Below are 27,298 nucleotides of genomic sequence, written 5' to 3'. Positions count from 1 at the left end.
AAACCTAAAATAACACTAACGTATAGTAAGAGTAGGAATGATATGATAAATGCACTGCCTACATAAAGCAGAGATAAAGTAAAAAGTACGAATGGTGGGCGCAGGCAAGTTCAACGTATGCACAATGTATTTTGGTCACCACGATCGAAACACTTAAGTCCAGTTTTACGTTAAGCGCAGCACCCTTACGAGCTCTTAGGCTTTTCTGATACCTTAGGACACATCTTGATAACAGATGCACAAAATAAACTGAGATAAAGCACAGATGCTCAGACACAGTTCAAAGCTATGGCGGATTAATGCTCAGATGCTGAGCGCAGTTCCCGGGGAAGGAGCTTGGCGGCGCCACTCTCGCTGTTCGGGGCACGCATAGCCTCTATAACGGTTTGCTGCAGAACAAACGCCGGACTCTCTTTTCGCATTTCGCCTTTTCTCGTAAAACCGAAAATCCTTTTCGGGTTTCGTTCCGTTAGCGAAAACAGGTACAGGTGTAGCTCTTTCGTAAAAGCGAAACGGCGTAAAGCGAACTTTCGAGAAGCGGAGGACACCTGTATATAAACATTCGTGACCCAGATCGATGAAAACGGTTCCAACCAGGGCGTATAATTTTATCTTAGAAATATTTTATTGAAATTTGGGAATTCACGAAACGGTTGATTTCACGGAATGAATTAACCCTGCTACCTTAGCGAGGGGTATATCCTGACGTCATACGCTGCTGAAATATTTAGTTTTTTTTTTTTTTGTAATATTTGCTATTATATTTATACCAAGTTTTACATGGTCTCCTACATTTTGTGGGAAGGACGAAGTGCTGAGAGTCCAGAGCACTGCAGGCGAGGCCTCTGAATCCAGCAACCCATTCTGTGGTGTCGTCATGGAATGCTGCTCCGATGTCTGCGTGCCCCTTCCTTCCCCCCCCCCAACCACCCCCGTGTGGCATTGAGAGGTACCCTCTGAGGTTATTTTGGGCTGCGGCACTTAATTAACAGGGCTGTGGGAGGCTGTGCTAGTTTCTCAACAGGAACAGAGCGTACTGGAAGGGAACTTGAAGGTTAAGAGTTTCTTCACCCTGAGCAATTATGTGAGCAGGACGCTGACAAAGTTGAATTTGGTAAAGTGTAAATCGCCTCCTGCCGTTGGGGAAGGTGTAGAACAGACTGGTGGACAACTGCTGTACGGAAAGACTTGCTCGGCATTGGGTAATATTACTTTGTTTTCTCCGCTTACCGTGTTGACATCATCTTGCCGCTTTATATTGAGAGTAATATCTGTAATAGTGGGTAACGTGCACAAATATTTAACAACTGTCTCTGGCTTTGCTAGCTGGTCTTTATTCAGCGCTACACTCTTCATTTAAGATTGTATTCAGATCACACAATTTAGTCTAATAGACCTGAGCTTAAGCATTGCCATACCTTGTAGATGTTTGATTTATTTCATTTTCTCTAGTTCACTTGTATTTTGGCATATTTGTCTTTGACAATGTCTTCACAATATCATTTCATGTGAAATACAGTGCCGTGAAAAAGCATCCCCTTCCTGATGTCCTGAGGTTTCGCAAGCGTTTGCGGCACTAGAGGAAATCAGAAAGGGGTGAAATAGTACTCAACCCAACTCATATACTGTGGCAGGATTGGAAATGAGCAGGTAATGTTCAAAAGCCTCACAATGTTTCTGAATTTAAGTGAACGTGCAATGAAGACTGGGCAAAAATTCCTCCATAATGAAGTAAAGGGCCGATACTGAATAACAGTTTTTGGTTGCAGTCACTGCAGCTAAAGGTGACGCAACAAGTGTAAGAAAGAAATCACTTTTTCACGCTGCCAGTGTTGAATAACTTTAAATAAATGTTTACGTTAAAAAAAAAAAAACATTCAAAAAAGTGTTATTTGTTCACTCTGGTGCTTTTATCTATTATTAGACTTTGGTTGAAGACATTAAATGTCAAAAATTTATAATAAGAGAGGCAGGCAAATACTTTTGATTGAATGGTCTATACACAGAGTGGTTAACAAATGCAATAACTGTTAACAGTAGTGCTGGAATGGACCTTGGGAATGAATACATTCCAGTCTTTGGGGGGGGCTTTCTGTTCATGTTTTGGTGTCAGAATTTACTGTAATAATTCTAGAAGCACTGCTAAGAGATTTTGGCCTCTTGGTGAGACAGTTGGGGTTCCTACCTCCTGCCTGGTCTTTATTCTTCCCATAGGCTCTCTGCAGAAAAATCATTAGAGCACTTGCTTTTAAATCTTAAATCACCCCTTTCCTAAGATGATCTAGATTGTCTTTCCATTCACATGAGAAATAAAACTTCCTGCCTGAAGCCAACTCTGCCCAGAGGCACTTTAATGATACGTCAATAAATGCGCTTGATTTAATTCCTTCCAATTAGCTAACAGTGACGAAGCTTCTAGAAGCTTGAGTCCTTCCTTTTTGTCCTAAGGATGGCTAAAAGGGTTCTGCTGATTTTTTCCACAGCCCAGCCATGGGTTGGGTTTGCCTTGGGTCAGTTCTCCTGTGGTGCATTCCCCTGGGCTGAGTCTACCTAGGGTATGTTCACCTGGGTAAGCAGAATATGGTCATTCTCACCAGGTCTTTCAATTCCATGAACCTCCGTGAGGATCATAGCAAGATATGTGCCACCACTGCAGCTTAGATGCCCTTCAAGCTGGAAAAGACACATTTTCCCCTATTCCAACAGAGCTAAGCTTCAGTTTGCAGCCTGAGTCCAGCATGTAAATGTCTCTAAAGGCCACTGCAATCATTCATTGCAGGGCTCATATTTCTTACCATTCAAAGTTGTTGCCTTTGTTTGGAACAGATGCATATTTTTTTGGCTCTTTCAAAGAAAATGTGTTGACACCTACTCAAAACTGAGTAAGCTGGGAAGTATCAGCATTCAGAACAGGAGGATATAGTTATATTAAAGCTGAAGTAAAATAATAATAAGATTACTTTCACCCTGATTTTCATTATTATCATTTCCATAATCAAAATTACTTCCATCAGAAAAATTGTCCTAACACCCAGCATTCTATATATGGGACGGTCATTTTTCCTAAAACTTTAGTTTCCATTGAAATGTCATATATTTCATATATATGGATGTAATCCAAAAATGACAAAGCAATAATTGGTTAAAAATAATAAAGCAATAATTGGATATTCTAGAGCACAAGGCATCATTCATTCTGGAGTTTGTATTTCTTCACAACAATTCAAAGTAGCACAGCTTTTCTTCGGAATACTGATAATTCCAGCTGTTATACATTGACAAATTATGTGGTGTTATAAAACACCAGGTGATTATTTGATTCGATTTGATATTTGAGTCTCATTACCTTCAGAAGCAAAATTACTTATTTCTCCCCTCACCCATGATAAATTGTTTGCTTTTGTTTATTATTATTGACAGTTTGTGCACGATGACACTACGGTAAGTAGAGCTCAACAGGGAAGCGTCATTTTTTTAAAGCATTTATAGTTTCTGTATGACCTAGGCAAACACTCAGCTAAACACCGTTTTACACTTTCACGCTCTTCTTCCTTTTGGCTCTCCGTGGTCTAACTGGGGGACCGGACAGTTTGGAAAGTGCTTGTGCGGTTCGATCACCGTGCTGGACAGAATAACATCTTTTACTCTGTTTTGCGGTAATCGTGTTTGAATTCAGAGTTCCAGAGGGGGATGGAGGGGAGATTCTTGAAGGTTTTTATCTATAATGAGATGAGGTTCAGAAGCAAATGATTTATGACTTAAATGGCTTGCAGTAGCCGGAGCTACTTGATGTCGTGTGTGTTTTTGGACTCTTAGAGGGTAACAGCAATGGGGCAGACAGTGGGAAATGTCAGTGCAATGGTTTAGTTCTATTTACATAAAAGAGAATAAATCAGTAATTTTGTTTTTAAAAAAAAAAAAAAAAAAAAAAAACGTGGAGTAGAATGTTCTGTGGAGTTAAAAAGGCTTATGAAGGCAGGAAAGTGACAGCAAATCCTACATCATTCGGTTCGCAAAACCAAAGGGGCAGGTGACAGGATTACACAGCCATAATAAATAAAAGAATCATATGTGTGAACATCTGATTAATAAAATATATGAAATACATTCTGTATTATGTTACTCTATAAGGTATTTTTATTGGTGTCTCTGAGTGAGCCTTAAATCTGCGTCATAATAATTATATGATATTAAATGTATAGATATAAAAATTTTATTCCTCTGTCTTGGCTTTGTCTTATAATATGGCCTGACTTTATCTTTTCACATTTTACACACGTGGCAGGAAGGAGCCCACTTGTCCCTGACTTCTTACCATAGAGACACTGATTTTTTTTCCTATGCAAATAAAAGGTGAACAAGTGCCAGGTTCTGACATTTCACCCAGATGCTTTAACATTTTTATTCACGCCTTCCATTTCACGCCAGCGTTAGAATCATGAAAACACAATGCATGTTTGCCTTCATGGAGGCCGAGGTCCCTGACGTGTGACGACCGGCTCAAAGAGCTGTGTGTTTTGTGTTCGGTCCAGCAGCTTGAGGCTTTGTCGTACCTCAACCGTGAAGTGGAGCAGCTGGCAAGTGACTCAGGTCCTTTCATGTAAATAAATAAATAAAATGAACAAACAAACAAGCAGAAATGAATATATATACATATGGGGGGGCGAGCTTGGCCAGGTCCTGCTGTCTGGTGGGTCTGGGGTTCGAGTCCTGCTTGGGATGCTTTGCAATGGACTGGCGTCCCATCCTGGGTGTGTCCCCCTTCCCTCCAGCCTTGCGCCCTGTGTTGCCGGGTTAGGTTCCGGTTCGCTGCGACCCCACTTGGGATAAGTGGTTTCAGACTGTGTGTGTGTGTGTGTGTGTGTGTGTGTGTGTGTGTATATATATATATATATATATGAGAGTGTGTTTCACTGATGTATGGATGAGTGACCCATTGTAAGTAGTGTTTCTAGCAGTGCAAACCACCTTGGTGAATAAGGTGTGTGGCCTAGTAACACTACATAGTATGCATACTAAGTCGCTTTGGAGAAAAGCGTCTGCTAAGTGAGTAAATGTAAATACATATATATCCATTTAATCAGTTATATATATACAGTATACATTCATTTCTTTCATTTGTATGTGTGTGTATATATATAAATATATAGAGGAGGGGGTAATGCTGAGCTCTCTTGGTGAAGCAGAATGTAGAGTTAATGTACCAGTTCTTAGAAAAATAAATGACAGTCACACAGTGTGACAAGGTGTTCCGGTGAAAGTGATGAAAGTACCCCCCCGACCCCGACTCTCAATCCGTTGTTTGTCCTGCAGAGTAAATGAACAAAGCAAATGTCGCCTTTAACATATGTTCATTAAGACACATTGCCTGTGTGTATTTATCCCCCTGTGAGACAGCAGGGGACCAGATCCCCTCAGCAGCACATTTGGCAATAATCATTAACCCCCTGAACTTTCCTGCCGGGCACTTTGGAAAGTAAGTCTGCCGCTTTGCATAGCTGTTTATTTTTAGGTATTTGAATTACAAACTATTCTTTTGCTTTTTTTTTTTTTCCTGTAACATATGGTAATACGTACCTCTGCGTCGGGCTATTTCTCCAGTCTCTTTGCGATTTATTCAGTTATTTTCGAGTGGCTCCGTTCGTGATGGCAAGGCTTACAGCTGAATTATACTGCACAGCATGGCCTCTGATTTTCCGATTTTGCTCTTCTGATCAAGGAATTAGGAAGCTGTGGGCAATTTTTCTCACCCATACTGTCGATCAGAGCACAGATAAGTTGAATTTTAAGATGGACCTTATGCTTTATAAGAGTCACTGGGCATCTTGGGAGACTTACTTTGCATAAATCCTTAAGGTTTTTGGACTACAGAGGCCGTTTCCACGGCAACGCTGCACTCTTAAGGGTCACCCCATGTGGCTGCTTGATCTTAAAGTTTTACATATGTGGAATCAAGGTCCCCAGAGAGAAGATCCATCTGTGTGTTAGGGGTCTAACTGCCGTATGATAACATTTATTAATTTAGCAGACACTTTTGCCGATTGCCGATTATAGCAAACGTGCAACTGCCAGTGTTCAGTCAGTTGTTAGGAGACCAGATGGGAGATGAGGAGAGAAGTGGGTCCAAAGGAGATGCCTACTGGATGCTGAAAGGGATTCAGCAGTTCTGCGGGACAGAAGTTAATGCCCCCCACATCAGATTGAATGTAAGGGCTTCAGATAGGGAACCTTCACATGGGTTATACAGGTGTGCACACTGCTCCACACATGGCGTGACTCACTCTGGTAGTCTGGTGGGATTCGAAGGCTCCCCTTGTTCAAGAACAGAGGACAGTTACTATGGGTTTCTTAGTCCCCTTCCGGAATCATGAGCACTCCCTGCCTTGAAGTGCCGAGTTTGAAATGCACCAATTCTCGACCTTAGTAAAAATTACCCCGGTGAAAGTGAGCACAGAAATACAGAGGTTGTACAGAAAGCTTTGCTTTATGAATGAGTCATGGGCTCTGTGGTCTTCAAAGGCCCAGTCTGTTCACCTGCGTAATGCTCCAGTTGGACTGTTATCGTTGTAGGGGGATTAGAGTCTTTTCCAAATGCTGGAGAAATGGCAGAGGGTAGAGAGGGTTATTTCCTCTTGCGCAGACAGACGAAAGGTACCTCGCTGATTAAACAGAAGGGCTATGCTGGTTAAGGCATCCCCACCACCGAATCTTCGAAGAAGTCGGTTGACAAGTCTGGGTTCAGTTTACACCAGTCCTTCTGTCGTGATCAAAAAGTTATGATGACAGTGCGAGGTTCAAACGGGATTCAGAATATATGCCGAAACTGTAACAATGCGAGGATGAATATATTTGAATACATCTGAATAGATTTGTCCCAATGGCAAAGTCATGTAGTGAATATGTTTTTGAAGTGCAATATCCTGTTCCTGCAAGGACTGCGGTAATTGGATGTTGTTGTTGGTAATAACAGAATCTCTGTGATGTTACGAGATTGAGGGTCACGTTTTCGGTGGTCGTGTAAGGCTGGTACTTTTTTTTTTTGCTCTGTGTTGCAGTATTATCTTATTAAACAATACATGGTAAAAAGAAAGAAAAGTAACGCTGGTTACGGTGTACAAGATGGTCCCCATTTGGTGCCCCGAAGTGGCTGTGTGCACTCCCTCTTCCCCTCAGAGCTGCTGAATCCCTGTCAGCATTGAAGAAGGGATTCAAAACCCCCACTCTTTTGGACCCATTTCTCCACTGATCTCCTAACAGGTCTATGAATATGCATCACCCTGTTAGGATCATTTTTGTGTTACCCATCAGACTCAGTTCTATAGGTAGCTATTTGTACATGGCATGCACTGGGCAAAATGCTGCTATTGGTCCAACTTAATGTGTTCTGACAATGGTGTGTCTGTATCTAAAGTTCTTTGTCAGTTGTGAAATACACTTTGGATAAGTGAATTCATGTATGAAAAAAAAACTGAACAAATGAACATGCTGAAATTGATCAAGAGAAGTTTCTCTACCTCACTCAGCTGACTAACATGTAACACACTATTATTCTGGATCATGCCCAGTTTAATCATTTCAGTTGACTAAATTTTGCCCATTTGGACTCATATTCACTCTACCAGGTTTCCTTCTTCAAAATGTGGATTAGGAAAGTGTCTAGAGTTGGACCCAGTAGTGACATAATTAAAATGAACAAAATACTCCCAGTCTTTGCCAGTCTATGAATCATGCTAAGGACTTATGTTTCTTGGTTCCAGTGGCTACCTGAATGCTCACTGCACTTTATAGGAAATAAGTTTTGAAAATGTAAACAGACTAAGATAGTGTAAATGCAGGGTGGTGCAGCAGGTACTTGGGGCACATTGCAGATTCTTGGTTGTGAGGTCAAATGTGGGTTTGAATCCAGCTCAGTATATATGATGTTTCCCTATTGCTTGGGTTTTTCCTCCATGCTCTGGTTTCCGGTCACAGTCTAAGGGCACATGTTTCAGGTGGATCTGGGAATCTAAATTACAATAGTGTGTGTGAAAGAGAGAGTGATCATTCTGTGATGGACTGGCGTTCCCTTCAGGCTGTCCCTTGTTTATCCTCACACCCTATGCTTCCTGGATAGGCTCTGGGTCACCACAACCCTGCACCAGAGAGGTTATTGATACTGATATAATAATATTCATAAAGATGGAACTAGTTTCTTCCACTCTCAAAATCAATATATAATGAAATAAATAATCGCAGAACGTCCTTGAAGAACTAACCGTTTTTGCCTGGATGCCCTTTAATCCAAGCATTGTAGTATGTTAGAGTGTGCTGGATTCATGGGAATGGTATACTTCAAGTACAGAATGTCAGGATTTCCAAAACTGCATAGACTCTTAAGACAAAATGTAGCCATGAAAAAAGAGCCACGTAAAAAATCCAAAGTGAAATAAATGTTATGTTCAATTTTAATCAAGGGTTATTAATTTGTACAATTGCATTATCACAGTCGTTTCGTGCAAAGTCACACATACTCTGTGTAAAATTATGTTGCATAGCCACAGTAGTGCCTTGCAATTGTACAAATTAATCTCACAGAGTTTTTCCTCAGCTGTCACAGTTATGCATGACCTGATTGACCGCAACACAAATGGTCACATATAATATGTCATGTATCACCAGACCTTGATGAAACTTTCCCAGCAGCTATTAGGCAGTAGATTATTCATTCTGACATACCTGTGCAGCAGTCGCACGTGGGACTGTGTTGTATTTTTCCTGCCATCCTAGAGTCCTATCCCAGCCCTCAGAGGAGGTGCAGAGATTTCTTAACATTTAATTCAGTCATTATTTGGATAATGGCGTACTCAACCTATTAGTGCCCAGGATCCTATTTATAGGACAGTGCCTTTCAATTGTTCAGTATCACCTTGGGGAGGAATGATGGTAAAAACATCCTTTGAACATTTAGACTGGGCTCTGATTCAGTGTTTGTGTCCGGTGACAGTTTTACCTTCCTACGTTTAATATTGCGGAATTTTTTCCGTCACATACTTCCGCATATTTTTGAACAAGTTCAGCAAATTCATGTCAATTTTTGTCTATTTCTTACTCTTGAATCTTCGGAATGAATAGCTTTTATGATGGCAATCACATTTTAAATATTGGTGGCCTATAAATAGGAGACTGGGTGACGAAAAGTTTTTTTCTTGTATTTTTCTGTCTGCTGCAAAGCTGAGTTTTTCAAACTCCTTAAAAAAATAATCACCAATATTCAAACTGTAGGGGGGCGCAGTGGTGCAGTGGGTTGGACCGGGTCCTCCTCTGTGGTGGGTCTGGGGTTCAAGTCCCGCTTGGGGTGCCTTGCGGCGGACTGGCGTCCCGTCCTGGGTGTGTCCTCTTCCCCCTCCGGCCTTACGCCCTGTGTTACCGGGTTAGGCTCCAGTTCCCTGCGACCCCGCATGGGACAAGCGGTTCTGAAAGTGTGTCTGTGTGTGTGTATTCAAACTGTTGATGAATTGTGGCATGTGTATTCCTGAAAAAAATCGGAGGATATAGTTGTAGTAAAGTAAAATATTTTAAAAAATGTTCACCCTAGTAATCATCATTTTTATCAAAAAATATTTTCCAGATTGCTACTGTTCCGTACAGACGGTTCCCAACTTACAATGGGGTTACGTTCCGATAAACCCATCGTAAGTTGAAAGTGCATTAATACACATAACCTACCGAACATCATAGCCTATCATACGTGCGATGGCCATTATGGTCTTGCTGCCTTCATGCTGGATAATTATCTTGAGTTTCTCCTCAAGAGTAATTGCCCTCCTCGTCGTCTTCTCAGCGGTAACAGGAGACACAGACGGGCGTTTCGTAGACATGATCGATTCACGAAACACAACGCGGTTACGGGAACCTACAACCAAAGATAGGGACAAAGGCAGCAGCTCTAACCACTACACTAAGAGCTACCCCTTTAGGCATTGAATTCATTTATGCTCTATATTAATCCATTAATGCATAAGTCAAACATTTCAATGGAAGAATGCATGAAGGGTCAACAAAAGCAGAATCTGAGAGGATGAACTGTGTATCTCTGGATTCCGAAATAAAATCTGCGCAGCAGGTGGCGCAATGGTTAGAGCTGCTGTATTCCACCTGACGAACCCAGTTTTTAAATCCCATTTCCTTCTGTATTACCCTAGAGCGAAGTACTTAGCCTAAATGGCTCCGGTAGAAAATTATCCATGGATAAATCAGTGTAAATTGCAGGGTGAGTTGCTTTGGGGAAATGTGTCGGGTAAATAAATACCTGCAAAGGAGGACAGCGAGTTTGCGCTGATACTGATGTTGGTGCAGTTTTCTGAAACCTGAATGTCTTCTTAGATCTTTGTCCATCCTAATTCCAGGGCTACAGTGAATCTCTTTGCGTCTCGAATGTTATAGTTCCGACTTGAGCGCATCGACAGAAAGGCCCCGTTAGACGCAGTTCGGCGGGGAATTTCACCCGGCGTATTAGCAATGCAGCACCTCATCCCATGGCAGTGCGCTTTGTGCAGCTCTGATGTATGGACTGCTCGGGGGCACTGGAGCAAAGCAGACGCGAAATTAAAATCGCTTCGGCCGAGCGGCCCTTCGAGTTGCCGCTCTGATTACCGGTGGCGAAGAGTTGGCTCTATAAATAGCAGCCTACGTCGACTTGAGCGTTTCTATTTTTGAGGATAAATTGGGCCCTTCTCAACCTCAGGGGTTCCCCGGTTGACTCTGTCTGATGTACATCCACATGTCCACGTGCGCCAGGTATCGATGGGCCCTTGAGGAGACACTATCGTGAGCAAATCAGGAGGCATTCACAGAGAACGTTTTCTCAGCGGTCCGGACATGTGGTCCAGCGTTCAGCTTAACACAGGCTGATCAACTGGCCCTCTCCTCTAATGGGCTGTGCCTCTGAACTCGGCTGCTGGAACTGGTCAGACTTCACATTGTGTGTTTTTGTGCTGCTCCTAGGCTGTGAGAAAGCCGCTAAGTGGGTCCTGCTGGAATTGATCTTTTTCAGTCAATTTGAAGCTCTTTGGAGTCTCAATAATGAGGCACAAATAAGGTTAGAAATAAATGGTTTGTTACACTTCTGTAGAATCGCTCCAGATGTTGCGCATTGCTCCACGTGGCGTCATTCCACGTGGTCCTGCTTCTCACTCACCCTTTTACGCAGCAGCCCCATGGAAGGAGGAGGTGCTAAGAATGATGGGAGGATGGAGTGAGAATAAGATAAAAAATTAATACCGCGTTTAAAAATGAATTAAAGGCAAATTACATATAATGATAGTTCGTAATAAAGAAATTAGAAGTTTTTAAAAAAAGAACCAAGTACACGCTAACCGTGTTGATCTGTGGAAATGCGGGGATCGCGGCTCCTGAAGGCACGCGGAGAATGCCGGTTCCCAGTCCCCAGGAACAGCGAACCTCCAGCTGTGCAGTTTCAGGTTAGAGCCTCCCATACATGAACACTTCATATCTACCATTTGGTGTCATAGAAGGTGGCCTACTGGTTAGAGGCTTCACCTTCCACTTGAAGGGCCCAGGTTTGAGTCCTAACACTGCTGTGGAACCCTTGAGCATGGTACACGAGCTCCTCGCATAACGGGCTTAATTCGTTCCCCGAAATCTTCCCGTTGCGAGTCGGTCAAGTTGCCATTATGTCTTCAGGATTGGTGATGTCACGAAAAATCAATTGAAACCCCAAAACAAAAGATATCAACAGATTTTAAAACTCTTCTCATATAAATGTTTCTACCTTGACTTTCAAAGTTGTGTTTTTATTAATTTATTCATTCTCAGTAACTGCTTGTCCAATGCAGGCTCGAAAAGGTCCAGAATCTATCCTATAAGCATAGGGCGTGAGACAGGGTATACCCTGGATGGAAGTCGAGGTCAGGTTAAAGATGTCAAAGGAAGAGGGTCGCATATGTACATTGAGACTATAATCACTCTGGAATCATACTCTGATTGTAATATTAAAATTTACAGTTAGATGTTATAAATCATTCACATTGAGACTGTAATGAGGTCACTACCACATGTCTCTATCTGCAGCCGGTTGTCCTCTACGCTGAGAAATTCTCTCGAAGTTCTTCCGCAATAACATTGTAATTTAATTTCCTTAAACGCAGCCATCCGAGTCGCTCTCTGTGTGTAAATAATTTGGCACGAGTGGAGAAAATTGATCTTACGTGTTCAGAGGGTAGAAGGTGGAACTTAAAAATACCGCTAAAGGGGATATCTACGGAGTGCAGAAAAAAAAAAAAACTTGTCTTTATTTTAATCTTAAAGGGAACCTTTGCTGGAAATGTAGAGCTGGGTGTTGCTTTATTTAAAAATAGATTAAAGAAAAACTATACGTAATTTTTCCTTATTTTATTAATTGCACCACTTAAAGCTGAAAAGTAATATACATGCGTTATTCTTATCTAATAAAACTAATAAATCTGAGCATACATCTACAAGCCTAGTAAGCATAATTTGTCTCTGCTGTGGTCATCTGTGCAACACGTTATTTTATTTTATTTTATTTTATTTATTTATTGCTTCCGTTCCTCTATATTTGAATGTCAACCAGGCAACGAGGTTTGAATGAAGTCTGTGCGGGGCCAGCGTGGTCTGTTACGAACCCTGCCAGTACCGGCCTGCCTTTCCTCAAATCCATGCTGGGGTTAGGTCCAACAGAACAAATCTCGGTGAAACAGATGGTCCGACTAGAGCAGATCTGGCGTTTCTCATTTAAAAACGGATCCGCACGATTGCGTCCCTTACCTGTGTCTACAGCAAACACAGTATTGCAGCAGAAACGGTGAACTCTGAAAGAACTCCAAAGCATTTACTGATGCTCAGCAGATGGCTTGAACATGAATATTCTATGACTGTGTCATTGTGTGTGATCTCTTCTAAATGTTTAAGGAAACTTGAATGAAAGCACACCTTGCAAAGCAGACTGCGATATTTTGTTTCTGAAGGCATATTCTAAGGTCAAATCGAAGCTTGATTATGATGTAGAAATTCAAAGAGCGTCTCGTCTTCAGGTGAAGGACATGAGAAACGTAACCTTTCGGCGTAAAGGCTGGACGATTACTGAATTTATACCTTTTATAATCCTAACCTGCAATTTTTTCCCATGGAAATCTCACTCCTGACTCTTGGATTCCCCTGCCACGGTGCGTGTTATTACTAAAGCAGCAGAGATGCTTTCTAGCATTCTAAAAACATATTCTGTTCTCCACATCTGATATGGAAGCAGAAAAATAGGAGGGGTAGTTCTCGGGGGGTGCCCAAAGTGGACGGCTCTTCAGCGAGCCCCTGTACGTGATTAGAGATCAATCGTGGCCCCTGGCAGTTATTCTAAAGGGGTCAAGAAGAACACAAAAGGCAATTTAAAAGCTGATTGTCTAGTCGGTAAAGAGGGTTTGACTTTGCACTGTGATTGAGACCTTTATGAGGGGAGGTTCACTGCTGATGTCCCTGTTCCTCAGAATGACCCACAAGGAGAAGAGAGATTTATATCCACATAGATAGATAGATAGATAGATAGATGGTGTAATTGTAATTTTTCTGCTGCTCCTACTCTTGTATCTAAGATTTTTTTTTATTTCTGCCTCTTTAATTTCTTTATGTCGATACATACATACATATGAAAACTTGGGAGGGGTGTCTGAAATCCAAGCCACATATACACAAGTTGCAAATTTTGCAAGGTAACTTTTTTCCAAAACTTATTTGTTTTTAAGGTCACGTTTTTTTCAGCTGGGAGTGTGCGGTGGTGCAGCGGGTTTGGATGGGTCCTGCACTCTGGTGGGCCTGGGGTTTGAGTCCTGCTTGAGGTGCCTTGCGGTGGCCTGGCATCCCGTCCTGAGTGTGTCCCCCTCCAGCCTTGCGCCCTGTGTTGCCTGTTTGGACTCCGGTTCGCTGCGACCCCCATTCGGGACGGGCGGTTTGAGCCTGAGTGTGCTTGTGTTCTCAGTTTGTACTGAATCAAATGCGACCTGACAGACAACTGTGACCTGTAAGCAATGAGATCATCTTAATTCAACTCTCTTCTACATATTCTACAAAAGTATCCATCTGTGACTTGTGTGTCTGTTTTTTTTTTTTTTTTTTTTTTTTTTAAGTGCAAGCAAGATGAAGCGGGGAAAAAAAAAACTGAAGGTGTTTACGCAGTGATGGATGTTGCACACATGTGAGGGGGCCACAGTTAGGACTAAACAGTGGTTTGTGGATTTTAACTGAGTTTGCTACATCTAATGTGGCTCAAACTTCTGTCACTATCGTTAACTGCTGCTTGAAGTGAGGGTCACGGTGGTCCAGAGCCTATCCCGGAAGCACAGGTTGCAAGACTACGGAACACACACCCTGGACAGGATGTCGGTCCATCTATCGCGGTGTGGCCACGCGCACATCACACACTACAGTTCAGGAGTCACAACTTGACTTTGTGCACCTGGAAGAAACCCAAGCAAACGTGAGAACATGGCAATTTCACGCAGCCCCATGTCCGGTCACATGGTTAAAGTGCGTGTTCTTCCCATGTTCACATGGCTTTCCTCCAGGTGCTCCTGTTTCCACCCACAGTCTTAAGACACACGCTTTAGGTGGACTGGAAATCCTTTCAGGGTGTATCCTGCCTCGCTCCCTGTGCTTCTGGATTAGGCTCCAGATCACGCAACCTTGAATTCTCAATAGTCAGTGTTATGAATTGGAATTCTTCCTTAAAATGTGTAGTTGTGGGTACTTTTTGCTGCTGTTCAGAAAGCTTTGTTGGGGAGTCTCTCCGTATGGATTCAACTGCGGTGATGTTACTGTCCATGGTGCTGAACCTTCTGATCACCCTTCGCCAGTGCTCTTTTGATCCCTGCTTTATCTTTACCCGTATTGTACAAAGTACAATATTTATTTGTACTTCTTTCCAACATCCGTGTGGTTCTGGTTTGACTCCTTAGAAAGAGATTTTTTTCCCCCCCCACATAGTTGTGTTTTCAGCTCTTTGTTTAATCAAAAATATTGTGCCATGTCTTGATAGTTATATAAATATTAAGATTGATTAAATTATGCTTCTTAGGAGTTTATATGAGTTATGACTTTTTTATTTGAGTTGTTGAAGGTCATATTAGCAATTCGAGCTACATTTTGTGGTGCTAAGATGTTTCGTCCTGTTTCTCGGTTTTAAAATGAATCATAGAGATGTATTCTCAGTCCAAGTTTGCTTTAGACATGTTGGCATTTCATGAACTAAGTGCTTACATTTCACGTATTAATATTCAAACTGAAGTAAAATATTTACTTTTAAATGCCTGGCAAATATCTTTGGGTTTCAATAGTTGAAAGCTCACACTTAGGGTTGTTGGTCATGGATGACACTGGGCTTGTTGTCTAATACAGGTTGCTTGACTTGCTTGAGGTTTGTGCTAATAGGTGCGTTTATGGTGTTTGTAAACCTTCAGCTGAAGTCTTTGTGATTTAAGGACCGGTGATCTCAGACCCAAGGGGAACATGTACTCGGACCTTCATCCACCATGACGGGCTGCCAGCGTTGACCATTTGCGGGGCCGTTTGAATAGGGTCCGTTGGTTTTGTTTCAGGCCTCTGCAGGGATTCAAAGGGCAGAAGGAGGGGAGGGCATAAACGTGCATTAATCTCTCCTCCTCCTGGCTGCTGGGATCGCTTTGCAGGATTGGATCACATTATTCCCCTCACCTGACTCCGGCGAGCGCCAAGCTGCACGCCTGGCTTCAGACTCCCGATGAAAACGCAAAGGAGGGAGCAAAAGGCACACGGCTCTGTCTCGCTGTGATTAGTTTTTATCAGCACACACGAGATCCCTTTTCCCACAATATTTCACAGCTCTGACCAGTGTGGATAAGTACGTGGGATTACCCTAACTGCAGCGCACTCCATTTATACCACACTTTGTACCACACTTCTATTCCACCTTTTTCTTTTCTCCCACAAAAATCTTTTTTTTTTTTCTTTCTTCCCACCACATATTCAAATTCTGCTCTGTTGTTTCTGTTTTTTTTTTTCAGTGTCTTAAAAGCCTATTGGAATAGACTCCATTGTCCACAACCAGCAACCAGCTTTCCTAGTGCGGCTCACTCTCTTCCACTGGCTCTTTGTGGAGATGGAAAATTAAACCGAGGAGCCTGAGAGGCCCTGGGAGCTAAACACAGGCCTGCCCAAAAAGGAAAAAAAATAAGGAATCTAGATGTATGAAGATGTATGATTAAGTTGTTAAATTCTCAACTCATGGAGGGAAATCATCTCCTGGGTTGCTAGTGCCGCTGTGACCATGCGTTTCTACGGTTAAAAAGTGCTTATCCTCAATGTTATGACTGTGTATTATTTTATCACTACCATTTTATAGCACTTGTACTAAAAGCTTGTTACAGATTGTTTTTAGGGGAGGTTGTGCACGCATTATTTTCTTTGAGCGCACAGAAGTAAATGTGTTTGTTCCACCTTCACCACAAATTTATTCTTGAACTTGCACATACTGCTTGCCACATCCTTGCGAGAAAAATGCAATGCTTCAAAATGACGGCAGCACTGCGTGTGATGGCTGGTGATCTTGAAGGATGGATCTTGTTTGTTGAAGGTGCCCTGTCTCTAACTGGTCTACCTGCTTCTTTTCTTCAGTCCTGAGCATCGGCGAGGGAGGATTCTGGGAAGGCACGGTAAAAGGACGGACTGGCTGGTTCCCCGCAGAATGCGTGGAGGAGGTGCAGATGAGGCAGTACGATCCACGGCTAGGTAAGGACCAGGGATGTGCCACCTGCTTAAATCGTCTCAAGTTGGGTGTGGTATACACCTCTTCCAGTGTTGTTCCGGTATCTTCCACCAGCGCTTTGTTGTATGTGTGCTCCTGTTGCTCTGTGCAGTGTCCACTGAGATCTATTAAGTGTCTGTCTATTTCTGAGTGTGGCAATACTGTGGTAATATACACATCTCATATGCTGGCAAATCCACAGCCGATAGTTGATAGCTGTTCTGAGCAGTGTCCACATCCATTCCTTCCCCCCGGCCCAGTAATTTCACTTCTTAACATTGACAGGGTTACAAGTTTGTCGTGTGCAACAAGCTATCAGGATGAAGATCTGCTCATATGAGGGAGGAATAAGAGTCCCATTGGTTCCAGTGGTTCCGATTTGGGTGCTGAGGTGTTAGCCGCACTCGCAAGAGGAGGTCCCTAATGAATCCCACCTTTTATAGGCCACGTGAAGTGTGTATCACAGCTTCTCATTCAAAAACAAGGATGCCGTGATGCGTGGGAGCACAGCCCCCCAAACTTATATGACCATTAGTAATCTCGTGTTAAACAGGGAACGTAAATATTGATCCAGTCTATGTTTCAGTTTTTTTGTGCTGGTTATGTTGGCGTTTTACTCAGTATTAATTGGCTTTTGTTACCGTTACTATGGAAACTGGTAGTTTTTTTTAATGCCATTGTTTCTCCGTCCCATAATTTCGACGCTTTAACCCAATGGTGCTCCCTTACCTTGATATACTCTGCATGTCAAGCCCATGGGCATCGACTTGGACCTGGAATAAAATATGACTCTCCTAGATGTCATTTTAATTTAAATGAATAGTACTGATATAATTGCATACATGTTTTAAGTGGACTTTTTAGTACCTTAGGTCCAATCACAGCAGCAGACTCATGTATTACGTATTTGTCTTAAGTTATATGTTTAGAGTGTTTACTTCTCCTCGCAGTGATTACTAAGATTCCTTGCAGAAGATTAACCCTGGAAATCCAGGAGATTAATGATCCCATCATGATGCTTGATGGAATTACCTTCTTTACATTACAGCGTAGACTCAGGCACATGACAAATGTGCAGACACAATTAATTTGGGTCATTTTAATTAATTTGCGAGGATATGAGCCTGTCATTTCAGAGCTGCAGCATGCCTGTTTGCATTTTCCCAAAATGGTCTTGGATATTGTGCCTTTCATGGGCAGCATATTTGTACTGCACATTCTTTTCTTAAAAAAAAAGTTTTGTTCTGAATAAATTAACTAATTCCACGTTCCCCGTGTTCTCAACACTTATTGCCGCAAAGGCGTCTCACCCGCTGTAACCTCACCTCATTATCTCCCCATCTCGATCATGTGTTTCCGATGTTAATGAGCTCTGGTGTGTAGCAGCACACTCTAGCGGATGCAGTGTGATGCTGAGCAGCAGTGAGGGGAATGGAAATGTTAGCAAAAGCGTGACTTCCGGCAGTAAGAAAATTTGTGGGTGTTATAATTAATGAAGCGCCCCTTTGTGGTGATATCCCGTGCTCTTGCAAGGGGAGCCGAATGGGAGACTGATCCCCACGAGTCTGGGCAATGGCAGGATCTCTGCACTGTGAGTTAATAAAGTTCGAGCAGCATGTCGCAGGAACGGCAGCTTCCCGGCCCAGCGCATCTCGGCTAAAACGCGCAGCCAACAGTTCCTCCAGAAATGGAGAGGGATGGCTCGGGCTGGCCGGTCCATCTAGGCTCCTGCCAAAAGAGGGGAGGGCAAGGAAGGGATGGGAAACAAGGTTTTGCTGACAGCAGGCTCTATCTGTCGCAGCCTACTGGAGCAGGGAAGATGACGATGTCCATGATGAGCTGAGCTCGGCCGTTCTTTCAGCCAGGCCCGGGGCTTAAAACAAACGCTGGCAGCCACCGCTCTCTGTTGTTTTCCCTCCCTGTATTTGACATCCCCCTTGTGTCATGATGATCGTTACTCAAACCCGGGTCTCCTCATTCCCCACGTAGGAACCAAGGGTCAGAGTCAGAACTAGAGGCCCATCTGAGACATGAACTTGCAACTTTAGATGCCTGTCTCTGCAACATGGACCATGTCGCTCTGATGTAATCATTATAAAATTTTCAAAGAGTCCTGAAGTCTTATTTTGTGCACAATATTCTCAGTAGCTCTTTCATATCGTCTGTGTGAGAAGTAGATTTGCCATCTCCAGCTCCATTTCAGGCTGTGTTCTTCCATGTGATCTTCTCCCTTTGAGGCGAAAAGAAAAAATTTCTAATGCATGATTTACACACCCTGAAGTAATTTAAACAGCTAGGTTTTTCTGAGGTTTGTACTTTTAACATTTTAATTTCATTGCCGAAGCCATTTAAGCGTAGGTTTGAGTTTATCCGAATCTGTGTGGATTTTGCATATTTTCTTTATACTCGCATTAAAAGACATGTGTTTCGGGCGAACTACTGACTGTAAATTGACTCTAGCTTGCGTGGGTGTCCGTGTGTGTTACTGTGGTGCATGAATGTATGAATGATTATGGGGAATTTGTGGCGCATTGTGAGTCATTTTGGATAAAGGTGGTACCTAAATACCAGTTAATTGTTGTAAGCTGCTTTGGAGAAAAACATATGCTAAATTAGTAAGTGTAAATATTTTCACTTGTCAGATGGGGGAATATTGTACTTCGTGTTTGGTGTAAGAATCAAACGCAATATCACAAATTCCTGTTTCCAGTAAATTGCAAAACTAAATAAAACATTACTACTGGGGTTTTACTCTCACGGTATTAATTTGTTTCATAACAACACAGTGGAATATTCTTGTGCTGAGGGGGGGCCTAAATGAATGGTAAGAAATTAACGATGGGGAGGAAAAAAAATCACTGCAAGGCCCTCAGAAACACACGAAGGAACTAGAACTTGTTCTTCTAAGGCTTTATCCAGGTGTAGCCAAGGTAACTTCACCTGGATTGACTGCGCTCGCTTTGCTCTTGGCTGCGAGCCTGTCATCGCACAGCTGCAGGGACAGCCGGAGGATGGATAGAGTCAGCTGGAAGCCCTCGAGATCCCACCACCACACGGAGGGTGGGGGTTGGGAATGACTCAGTGGGTGGGTGGAGGAGACTGGAGGAGGGGACATCCTCATCTACAGGAATGAATAGTGTGGATGTGACTCAGGGGTACCCAGGGAGCTGCGGCGACGTATGCTTTATTGTCAGGCAGGCCCGGTACACAGGGGAGCCGATCACCTGATGGAATAATGAATACTCTCATGGCAAGCTATGGCTCTTCAATTCCATCACCCTGCTCCCTTTGCAGATTTTTCTTTGTTTTTTTTTAATTTAAATAGGGTTTGCACCTCTGTTATTCCCCCCACGTTCAGTGCAGCAGCCCAGTTTACGTATTTGAGCGAAGTTCAGCGATTTGTCCCCATGAGGAGTTTTTGGATGACTGATCAGTTTTCATTTCAAAAGCTGAAATGTTCAGTTATTTGTATCTTCAAGTGCCGGTGGCTGAGATGCAACTGAATGCATAATGCTCTTGCAGAATGGTTCTTAAATCAGATTTTCACAATATAACTTCTAGGAGGGGAATATAATATTTCTGAAAGTTGAGTTGGACATAGAGTATAACTTGAGCAGATCACTGAAGCTTAGTTCTCTTATATTTTTGTGTATTTGTTGACATGCTCGTCTGTTGATGGTCTGACAATGTGGAGCATAGGTTAGTTGATAGTCCCAGGCAACGTGGAGCATAGGTTATTACAATCCAAAATAGTGTTTACGAGGTTGTTTACAAGAAGACCAGCTTTAGGATGAAACAGTGTTGCAACCAACACAATGAGCGTAGTGCAGAAATGACCCCATTATAGTAAATGATAAATGTAATAAATTATTAAATAATTGTTGACCGTTCATGACATAATTTAAATGCATCGGATATCTCACCCATTGCAAAGAGGGCTAGAGGAAGTGGAACCGGGAAATTCTGTCCTTCTGATTATCATTGCTGGTGATGGATGCCATCGCTGACACCATCGTCATTTGTTTTAACATCTGCGTGTGGGGACGTGAGGAGGGGAGCACACTCTCATGCTACATGCATCAGTACACACACTTGGACGATTTCATGACCTTTTAAGGTAACGGGATATTTGCCAAAAGTGTTCATTAGAGCCCATGGCAGACTATGGACTGCACCTATAGTGCTCTAGAGATATGGGTTGGGTTATGTCAGGTCAACCATTTTTTGCAGCAGCTCTCAATTTCTGCAACAGTGACGGAGGGAGTCAGAGAAATGCAAAAAAAAAAAATCCACATGAAACACACACATTCACGGGTATGGCAAAATGTTTCTGTAACTGTACTACAGCCCAAATTAGTATGGCAGACATCACCCAGGAAATCAAATACTGAGCAAAAAGAGCACAAAATTGCTTTTAAATCGCTGTAATGAAATTGCTTAAATTAGTGTTTATTGCATGGTGTGACATATGGTGTAATATAGTAGACCACCTATTGAGATGTTCTTTCACGTCTCACTTTTTTTGAAGTAATTTTATTATTTTGGGTGTGGAAAGGTGGCCCTGGGTTTAAATCCAGTTCTGAGCTGAGGAGGAGCTGACAGCTGGCTTGAAGCAAGGCCATGTGGTGTCAGGCACAGCAAATCACCTAAACTTTCCATCCAAGTTATGTGACAGGGCCTTTAGTCAGCCCTGGGGCCAGATGTTTCCCACCCCACTTGTTATGCATTTTGGAACTTCATCTCAGAATGTCCTTCCCAAATTCCCATGGGCAGCTGTGTCTTTGATTTAAATAGATTTTATGGTAATTGTGGAATATAAATCTTTGGTCTCTTTTACATATACTGAGCTAGCTATCTTTGAGTAATTAATAAATCCATTATAAGCAGACTACGTCAGCAACTGTCCATTTCCAGGAATGGATTTTGCCTGATTGGTTCCTGCTCTTCTATTTTTCCAGTTCAAACCCTGCTCCATAACCCACGCATTTCCAGTTCCTAATTTTTACTATATTAAATTGCAGTAACCATTTGTGTAGGAAATATCTTTCCTAAGATGCATATGAGTTTTCTTATATTTGTAATAAAGCAATTCAAGTTAAATTCTTGAGTTAAATTGAGTGAGTGCACCTACTGAATTTCACATGTTCCAAAACCCGGTAGTTAATCCGGGCCTAGTTGGAAAACTTTCACTATTAAAATTTCTTGGTACAACGTACCTCAAAGTTCCGCAGGTATGTTTCACTGGAAATTAAAATTAATTCCTCTTTTTCTGCAGGTCCTGGCCTTAATGTGAGGTTCGGAGGGTGCTAAGGCAGTCTTGTGCTTCAATGAAACAGTACAGCGGCGTTGTGATTCATTGATATGGTATTCTGGTAGAGCATTGCTATGGTGGCACAGTTTTACAGTGGTATTGTAGTGTGGTAGTACGTGGCGAACCGGAGCCTAACCCGGCAAGACAGGGCGCAGGGCTGGAGGGGGAGGGGACACACCCAAGACGGGACGCCAGTCCGTCGCAGGGCACCCAAGAGGGACTCGAACCCCAGACCCATCAGAGAGCAGGATCCGGCTGAACCCACTGCACTACCATGCCCCCCCCAGATGGTATAGTAGAATAAACTAATGTGGTAGCATTGTGGTATGTTGTAAGATACCGTAGTAGTAGTATGGTACGTTACTGCAAAACCGTAGTCTGGGCTTATGGTGGTACAGTCTTATGGTAGTACCGTGGTATGATATTTCAGAACTGTATTGTGTTGGTATTCCACAATCATTATGAGTGACTATGGTAGCGTTGTAGTATGTTGTAAGGTAATATGGTGGTAGTGAGGTATAGCTGTATGGTCCTATGGTAGTACAACAGTATACTGTAATTTTAGTGTAGTAGTACTGCGGTATAGGGTTCTGGTGGCACAGTAAATAATGGTAGACCAGTACTTTGGTGCTAATGTAGTGTGTTTCTATGGTACCCATGTCAACCTCTTCCTCTTCCCCTCCACACTTCAGTGGAGCTAAATGACTCACTCTGTGAATCACCATAAACAAAACACAGACTGCAGTTTTTAGTTCATGGACTTGTGTTTGGAATACGGAGAAAATTCTACCCCCCATTCAGTCCCAGCCGTCTTCAGACGAATATCAAGACAACTCACGGTTACTTTGAGGGAAATTGAGGTGGAAGAGGTGGCTATAGAACAAACACCGATTTAAACCCATCGTTTCGAATTGCCAAAAAGTGTATTATTGGCCTCGATCGCTGGCCGAGACCGTCGTGTACGCGATCTCATTATTTTACATCTATACTCAAGAGGCAGTAGGCGGCGGAGCGGTTTGGAGCAATATCCAAATCCCACCTTGCGCTGTAGGACCCTTCATCAGGGCTCCTGAATTGCTGCAGTAAAAATTACCCAGCTGTGCACATGGGTAAATAGTAAGTAGTGTAATACTGTAAGTTGTTTTTGAGAAAAGTGTCAGCTAGATGAATAAATGTAAAAATATATATTTATGTCTGTGTATGTCTGCACGGTTTTGACAGCGGGGCATTTTATGTTTTACAGAGGGCTGAATATGTTCATGTCTATATTATACAGCATGTGGTGTAAAGAAAAGCTGTCTAGGTGGTAAGGAGACATCCTGCGCTCAAGGCATTTGGAGGCCGCACATCCTATTGTCAGTCAGTAACTGAAAGCCTTTAAAGTGTCATGCTCTTCGCTTATGGTGCAGGGGGTGCGATGGCGTAGTGGGTTTGGCCAGGTTCTGCTCTCTGGTGGGTCTGGGGTTCGAGTCTCGCTTGGGGTGCCTTGCGATGGACTGGCATCCCATCCTGGGTGTGCCCCCTCCAGCCTTACGCCCTGTGTTGACGGGTTAGGCTCCAGCTCTCCGTGACCCCACTTGGGACAAGCGGTTTTAGTCTGTATGTGTGTGTGTGTGTGTGTGTGTGTGTGTGTTTATGATGCAAACACAAGTACACACATACACACGTCAGTACCAGCACTAAAGCCCACCCCTGTCTGTGTGACACTATGCCGGCACTCATTCCATACACCCAGTTTTAAGCCTCATTAATACCAGTTCATGCTGTAGATTATATTATACACGGTTATAATTGTAATTGTATGGTTGTTGCATTATGCAGCATGTGTGGTCTGTATACGGCTACATATGCTGTAGTATACAGTCATATAGCAGAGAGTGTGTAGTGCCCCAGGTAACGTATGTAGCTGAGGTTAGGTTTCGGGGCCCGTGAAGTGTTGAGGCAAAGGGCCTTGTTGGGATCAGTGCCGTAGAGATTGTCATGACGGTTTTGTCGCCTGTTTCGATAAAGGCAGCAAAGTGGTTCGCTGTGATTCGTGATGCTGGAGACGGTCCGCCGCCGTCCACAGCTGGGGAACGGCTTTTCGCAGCGCCTCTTTTTGTGTGCAAATGAACGCGTTTCCACCGCTGCTGTCCCAGAGCCTCAAAAGGATGTCTTAAGCACGCTGAATAATTAAAGCACCTCACCTGTCAAGATTGAAGCGTGCAGGTGAAGGTGTATTTTTCTTCTTTTTTTTTTTTTTTTTAAAGTCTTCAGCAGGGGGGGTGTTTGCTGTTAATCGTGCCCGAGTTTGTTGCACGTTTGGGTGGGAAAAGCGGCGAACCCGTGGAAGCACTGTGTCACTCACTTCGAGGAAGGCGAGGGAACGGGCGAGTGTCGAGCGAGGATTTGTGTTTGGAGGACTGTGATGTTTTGCACGGTGCGACGGGGCGCGCTCGAGAACTGGAGGACGTACGCTTCCGGGGCTGTCCGCTTTCCTTCGGCCTGGGTGTGGCAGCCGCGATGGACTGCTGCTCGGCCACGGCCACGCGCTTCCCTGTCCTCTGGACACGCATAAATGACATGTTGACCTCGGTGAAAGGCGCGGAGACCATTTCCGTGTGTCAGAGCTACATCAGCGGTGAGTGGGTACGATGGTTCATTTTAGAGCTGTGTCACATGTGTCGTACACAAAATGGTCTAACAGGGATTCTGGGATCCACATATGCGTATTGAATTAAAAAAAAAAAAAAAAAAATTCAAAATTGTTTGGTGAGAACTTGTATTAATTTCTGAAGGTCTGTTAGTTTTGGTGTCATGATTTATGTATTACCCATTGTACTATAAAACATCGTCTGCTTTCAACTATTATAAAGTTATACGCTTGTGAGTATATGTAACATAATCGACAGCGGTAATCGCCTTTCATCATTTACATACACACACCCTTGGGACGGGGCCTTCAGTCAGCACTGGAGCTGCATGTGTGTGTATGTATATAGACACACATATATTTGTGCACATAAACATAGACACACACAGGAATATAGGCACACCCAGTTTATGACTATATATACACTCCTAGTGTGTCATGTGCTTGCAATAAATAGTCAGTCTGTTCATTTTTAAATACACACAAGAATCCAAATGTCAAAGTCATTGCCTATATTCATGAGCCATGAGCACCGCTAGCAGCACAGCACATGTTCCTACCTCTTATCTGCGATACTCTGGGAAAGTTTTTGTAAGATTAGATCAGCCTTGTTCTGCTATGTGTCATCGGTTTCCGATTGAATCTCGATGGCTTCCTCTGTAGAGCGCAGGATAATAAAGGTTTTGAGGTTAACCAAGACCTGGCTGAGTTGATAATCATAATGTTTGCTCTGAAGGGTTGTAATAGAACTAATAAACGGTGTTACAAATTATTCCATGCGATTGAGGGAAGACACGGGTTGCAGTAGCAGCTTCCTTTTGTGTTGCTAGGTAACACATGGTTGTTGATTGATTACTGTTGCTCTTGAAACTCTTGGGTTAAATCTGGGATCTCACTTTGGTTGTCCTTGAGATTTATAGCTTGATTCAAAGACTTGGCATGAGTTATTTTCGGAACTCGGGGTTTTGATCCGATCGCACATCAGGCCGGCCTTTCCCGAAACGGGGCCTTGTGGAGGAATGTCAAATATAAACATTCTGGTTTTGGAGAGCGAAATGGCTCTAAATGAAATATACGCTTCTGAAGGCTCCGTGTTTATTGTTTTGTTGTTACTTCGACATATTCTGTTTGCGTAGTCACTTTTTTAATGCTCCGTGTGAAATAAAAAATGATCGGTGATTGTTTTGACTGAATGCCAAACTGTGTTTTTTTTTAAATTCATATTCCATGTCACCGAGTGCCTCAGTCAGTGTGGGGAAGACTGTGGCATAAAGGCGCTGTTCCTGTGTGCTGTTCCTTTTTCTGACAAAGACAACAAGCTGACAGCATTTATATGCTTCCCAGACTTTTTTTTTTTTTTTTTTGCTACTGCCTCTTGTGATTAGAGAACGTTGTGATGGAATGAACTTGTGCGACAGCAAACCGCCGAAGAAGTCCAAAAAGAGTCAAATCGCCCCCTTCCCTGGCAAACACATCCAAGTAACCTACTCTGATTTTCACATAGTTTACATATCTTACCGAATGTGTGTTATTTTTTATGTGTGTATTTGGTCAGTTGGTGGTTTCAATCATTGTGAAAAATTGATATTTCCTCAATCATTAACAAGAATATTTCTACTTCTCTGGCCAACTGGTGCTTTTCGGCTGCGTATTTGTGAGGAGCTTTTTTGGTTAGACGGTGTTACCGTAGGACTCCCTGCTGGGACTTGAACCAACTACATGTCTTGTACTGTTTTTACAGTAACCATTTGTCAAGTGCCATCAAGTCAGTGTCAGATTTTGGCAATTGCATATACTCTATGGTCTTCCAGAAACTTCCGTCTATTGTGTCCAGTGGCTGAAACTGCATCTTGTTGCATCCCTTTGACCTCCCTGCATAAGATTCAGTCCCCAGTGCTGGTTTATTTATGAAACATGTAACTCCTTCATCTCCAAATTTGAGATTTTTTGGCGGTTTCTTCATTATGTTTATATCTTAATCTGCACAACATATCCTGACTATTTCAGAAGCTACACGGCAGAGTTTGCCATTACTGTGAACCAGTTTGAGTGTGAGCATGTGTAAAAGTCACGGTGACACGGTGAATTTAAGACTGGGAAATTGCTACGGGGTTGAACGGTGGTCATGATTCCAGGGTCCCACACCTGGAGAGGGCCTGCAAAAATCTCAGTCATATTTTATTTCATTTAGAGGGAGATCAAAGCAATTTTCTTTCACGGAGACTGGAATTCCTACATAAGCCCCTGATCTTAACTGTCTATATTGAAAATGTATTCTTGTTCTATATTACTGTCTAACTGTAACTGTAAAAGCATGCCATTCAGTAGAATGTATTGTATTTGCAGTAGGTAGGGAATATATTGAAATTTTACACCTTGCCGCAGGCTACATCCAGCTCTCAAGCTGCATGTTAGAAATTCCCTGTATATGGCGTTTTTTAAAATCATGTCACTTCCAAATATACGTTGTAAAAACTGTACTGCTTTAGGAGTTGTTAAAATGTATAAACAGATTCTTAATGTTCAGTTCTGCCCTCTGGCCTTTATTAACCCTGGAGTCTCCTATCCC

The 27,298-nt window shown here is 42.8% G+C and overlaps 1 protein-coding gene across 7 annotated transcripts in view; it reads left to right on the top strand.

Moving 5' to 3' along the window:
• LOC108936537 (SH3 and multiple ankyrin repeat domains protein 3-like) overlaps window positions 1-27,298 on the top strand; it is a 205,775-nt gene that overhangs the window by 134,704 nt on the left and 43,773 nt on the right. For all 7 annotated transcript variants that reach the window (XR_003797304.1, XM_029248682.1, XM_029248683.1 and 4 more), the window contains one exon: window positions 16,657-16,770. Coding sequence is in view for 6 of the 7 variants with exons in the window: in XM_029248682.1 (XP_029104515.1) it covers window positions 16,657-16,770 (114 nt within the window). In the remaining variant the exon portion in view is untranslated. The remainder of the gene's footprint in view (window positions 1-16,656; window positions 16,771-27,298) is intronic.

This window comes from Scleropages formosus, chromosome 24 (assembly GCF_900964775.1).
Source record: "Scleropages formosus chromosome 24, fSclFor1.1, whole genome shotgun sequence".
Lineage (NCBI taxonomy): Eukaryota > Metazoa > Chordata > Actinopteri > Osteoglossiformes > Osteoglossidae > Scleropages > Scleropages formosus.
The sequence above is the reverse complement of the archived record's forward strand: the minus strand, read 5'-3'. Positions and strand labels throughout refer to the sequence as shown.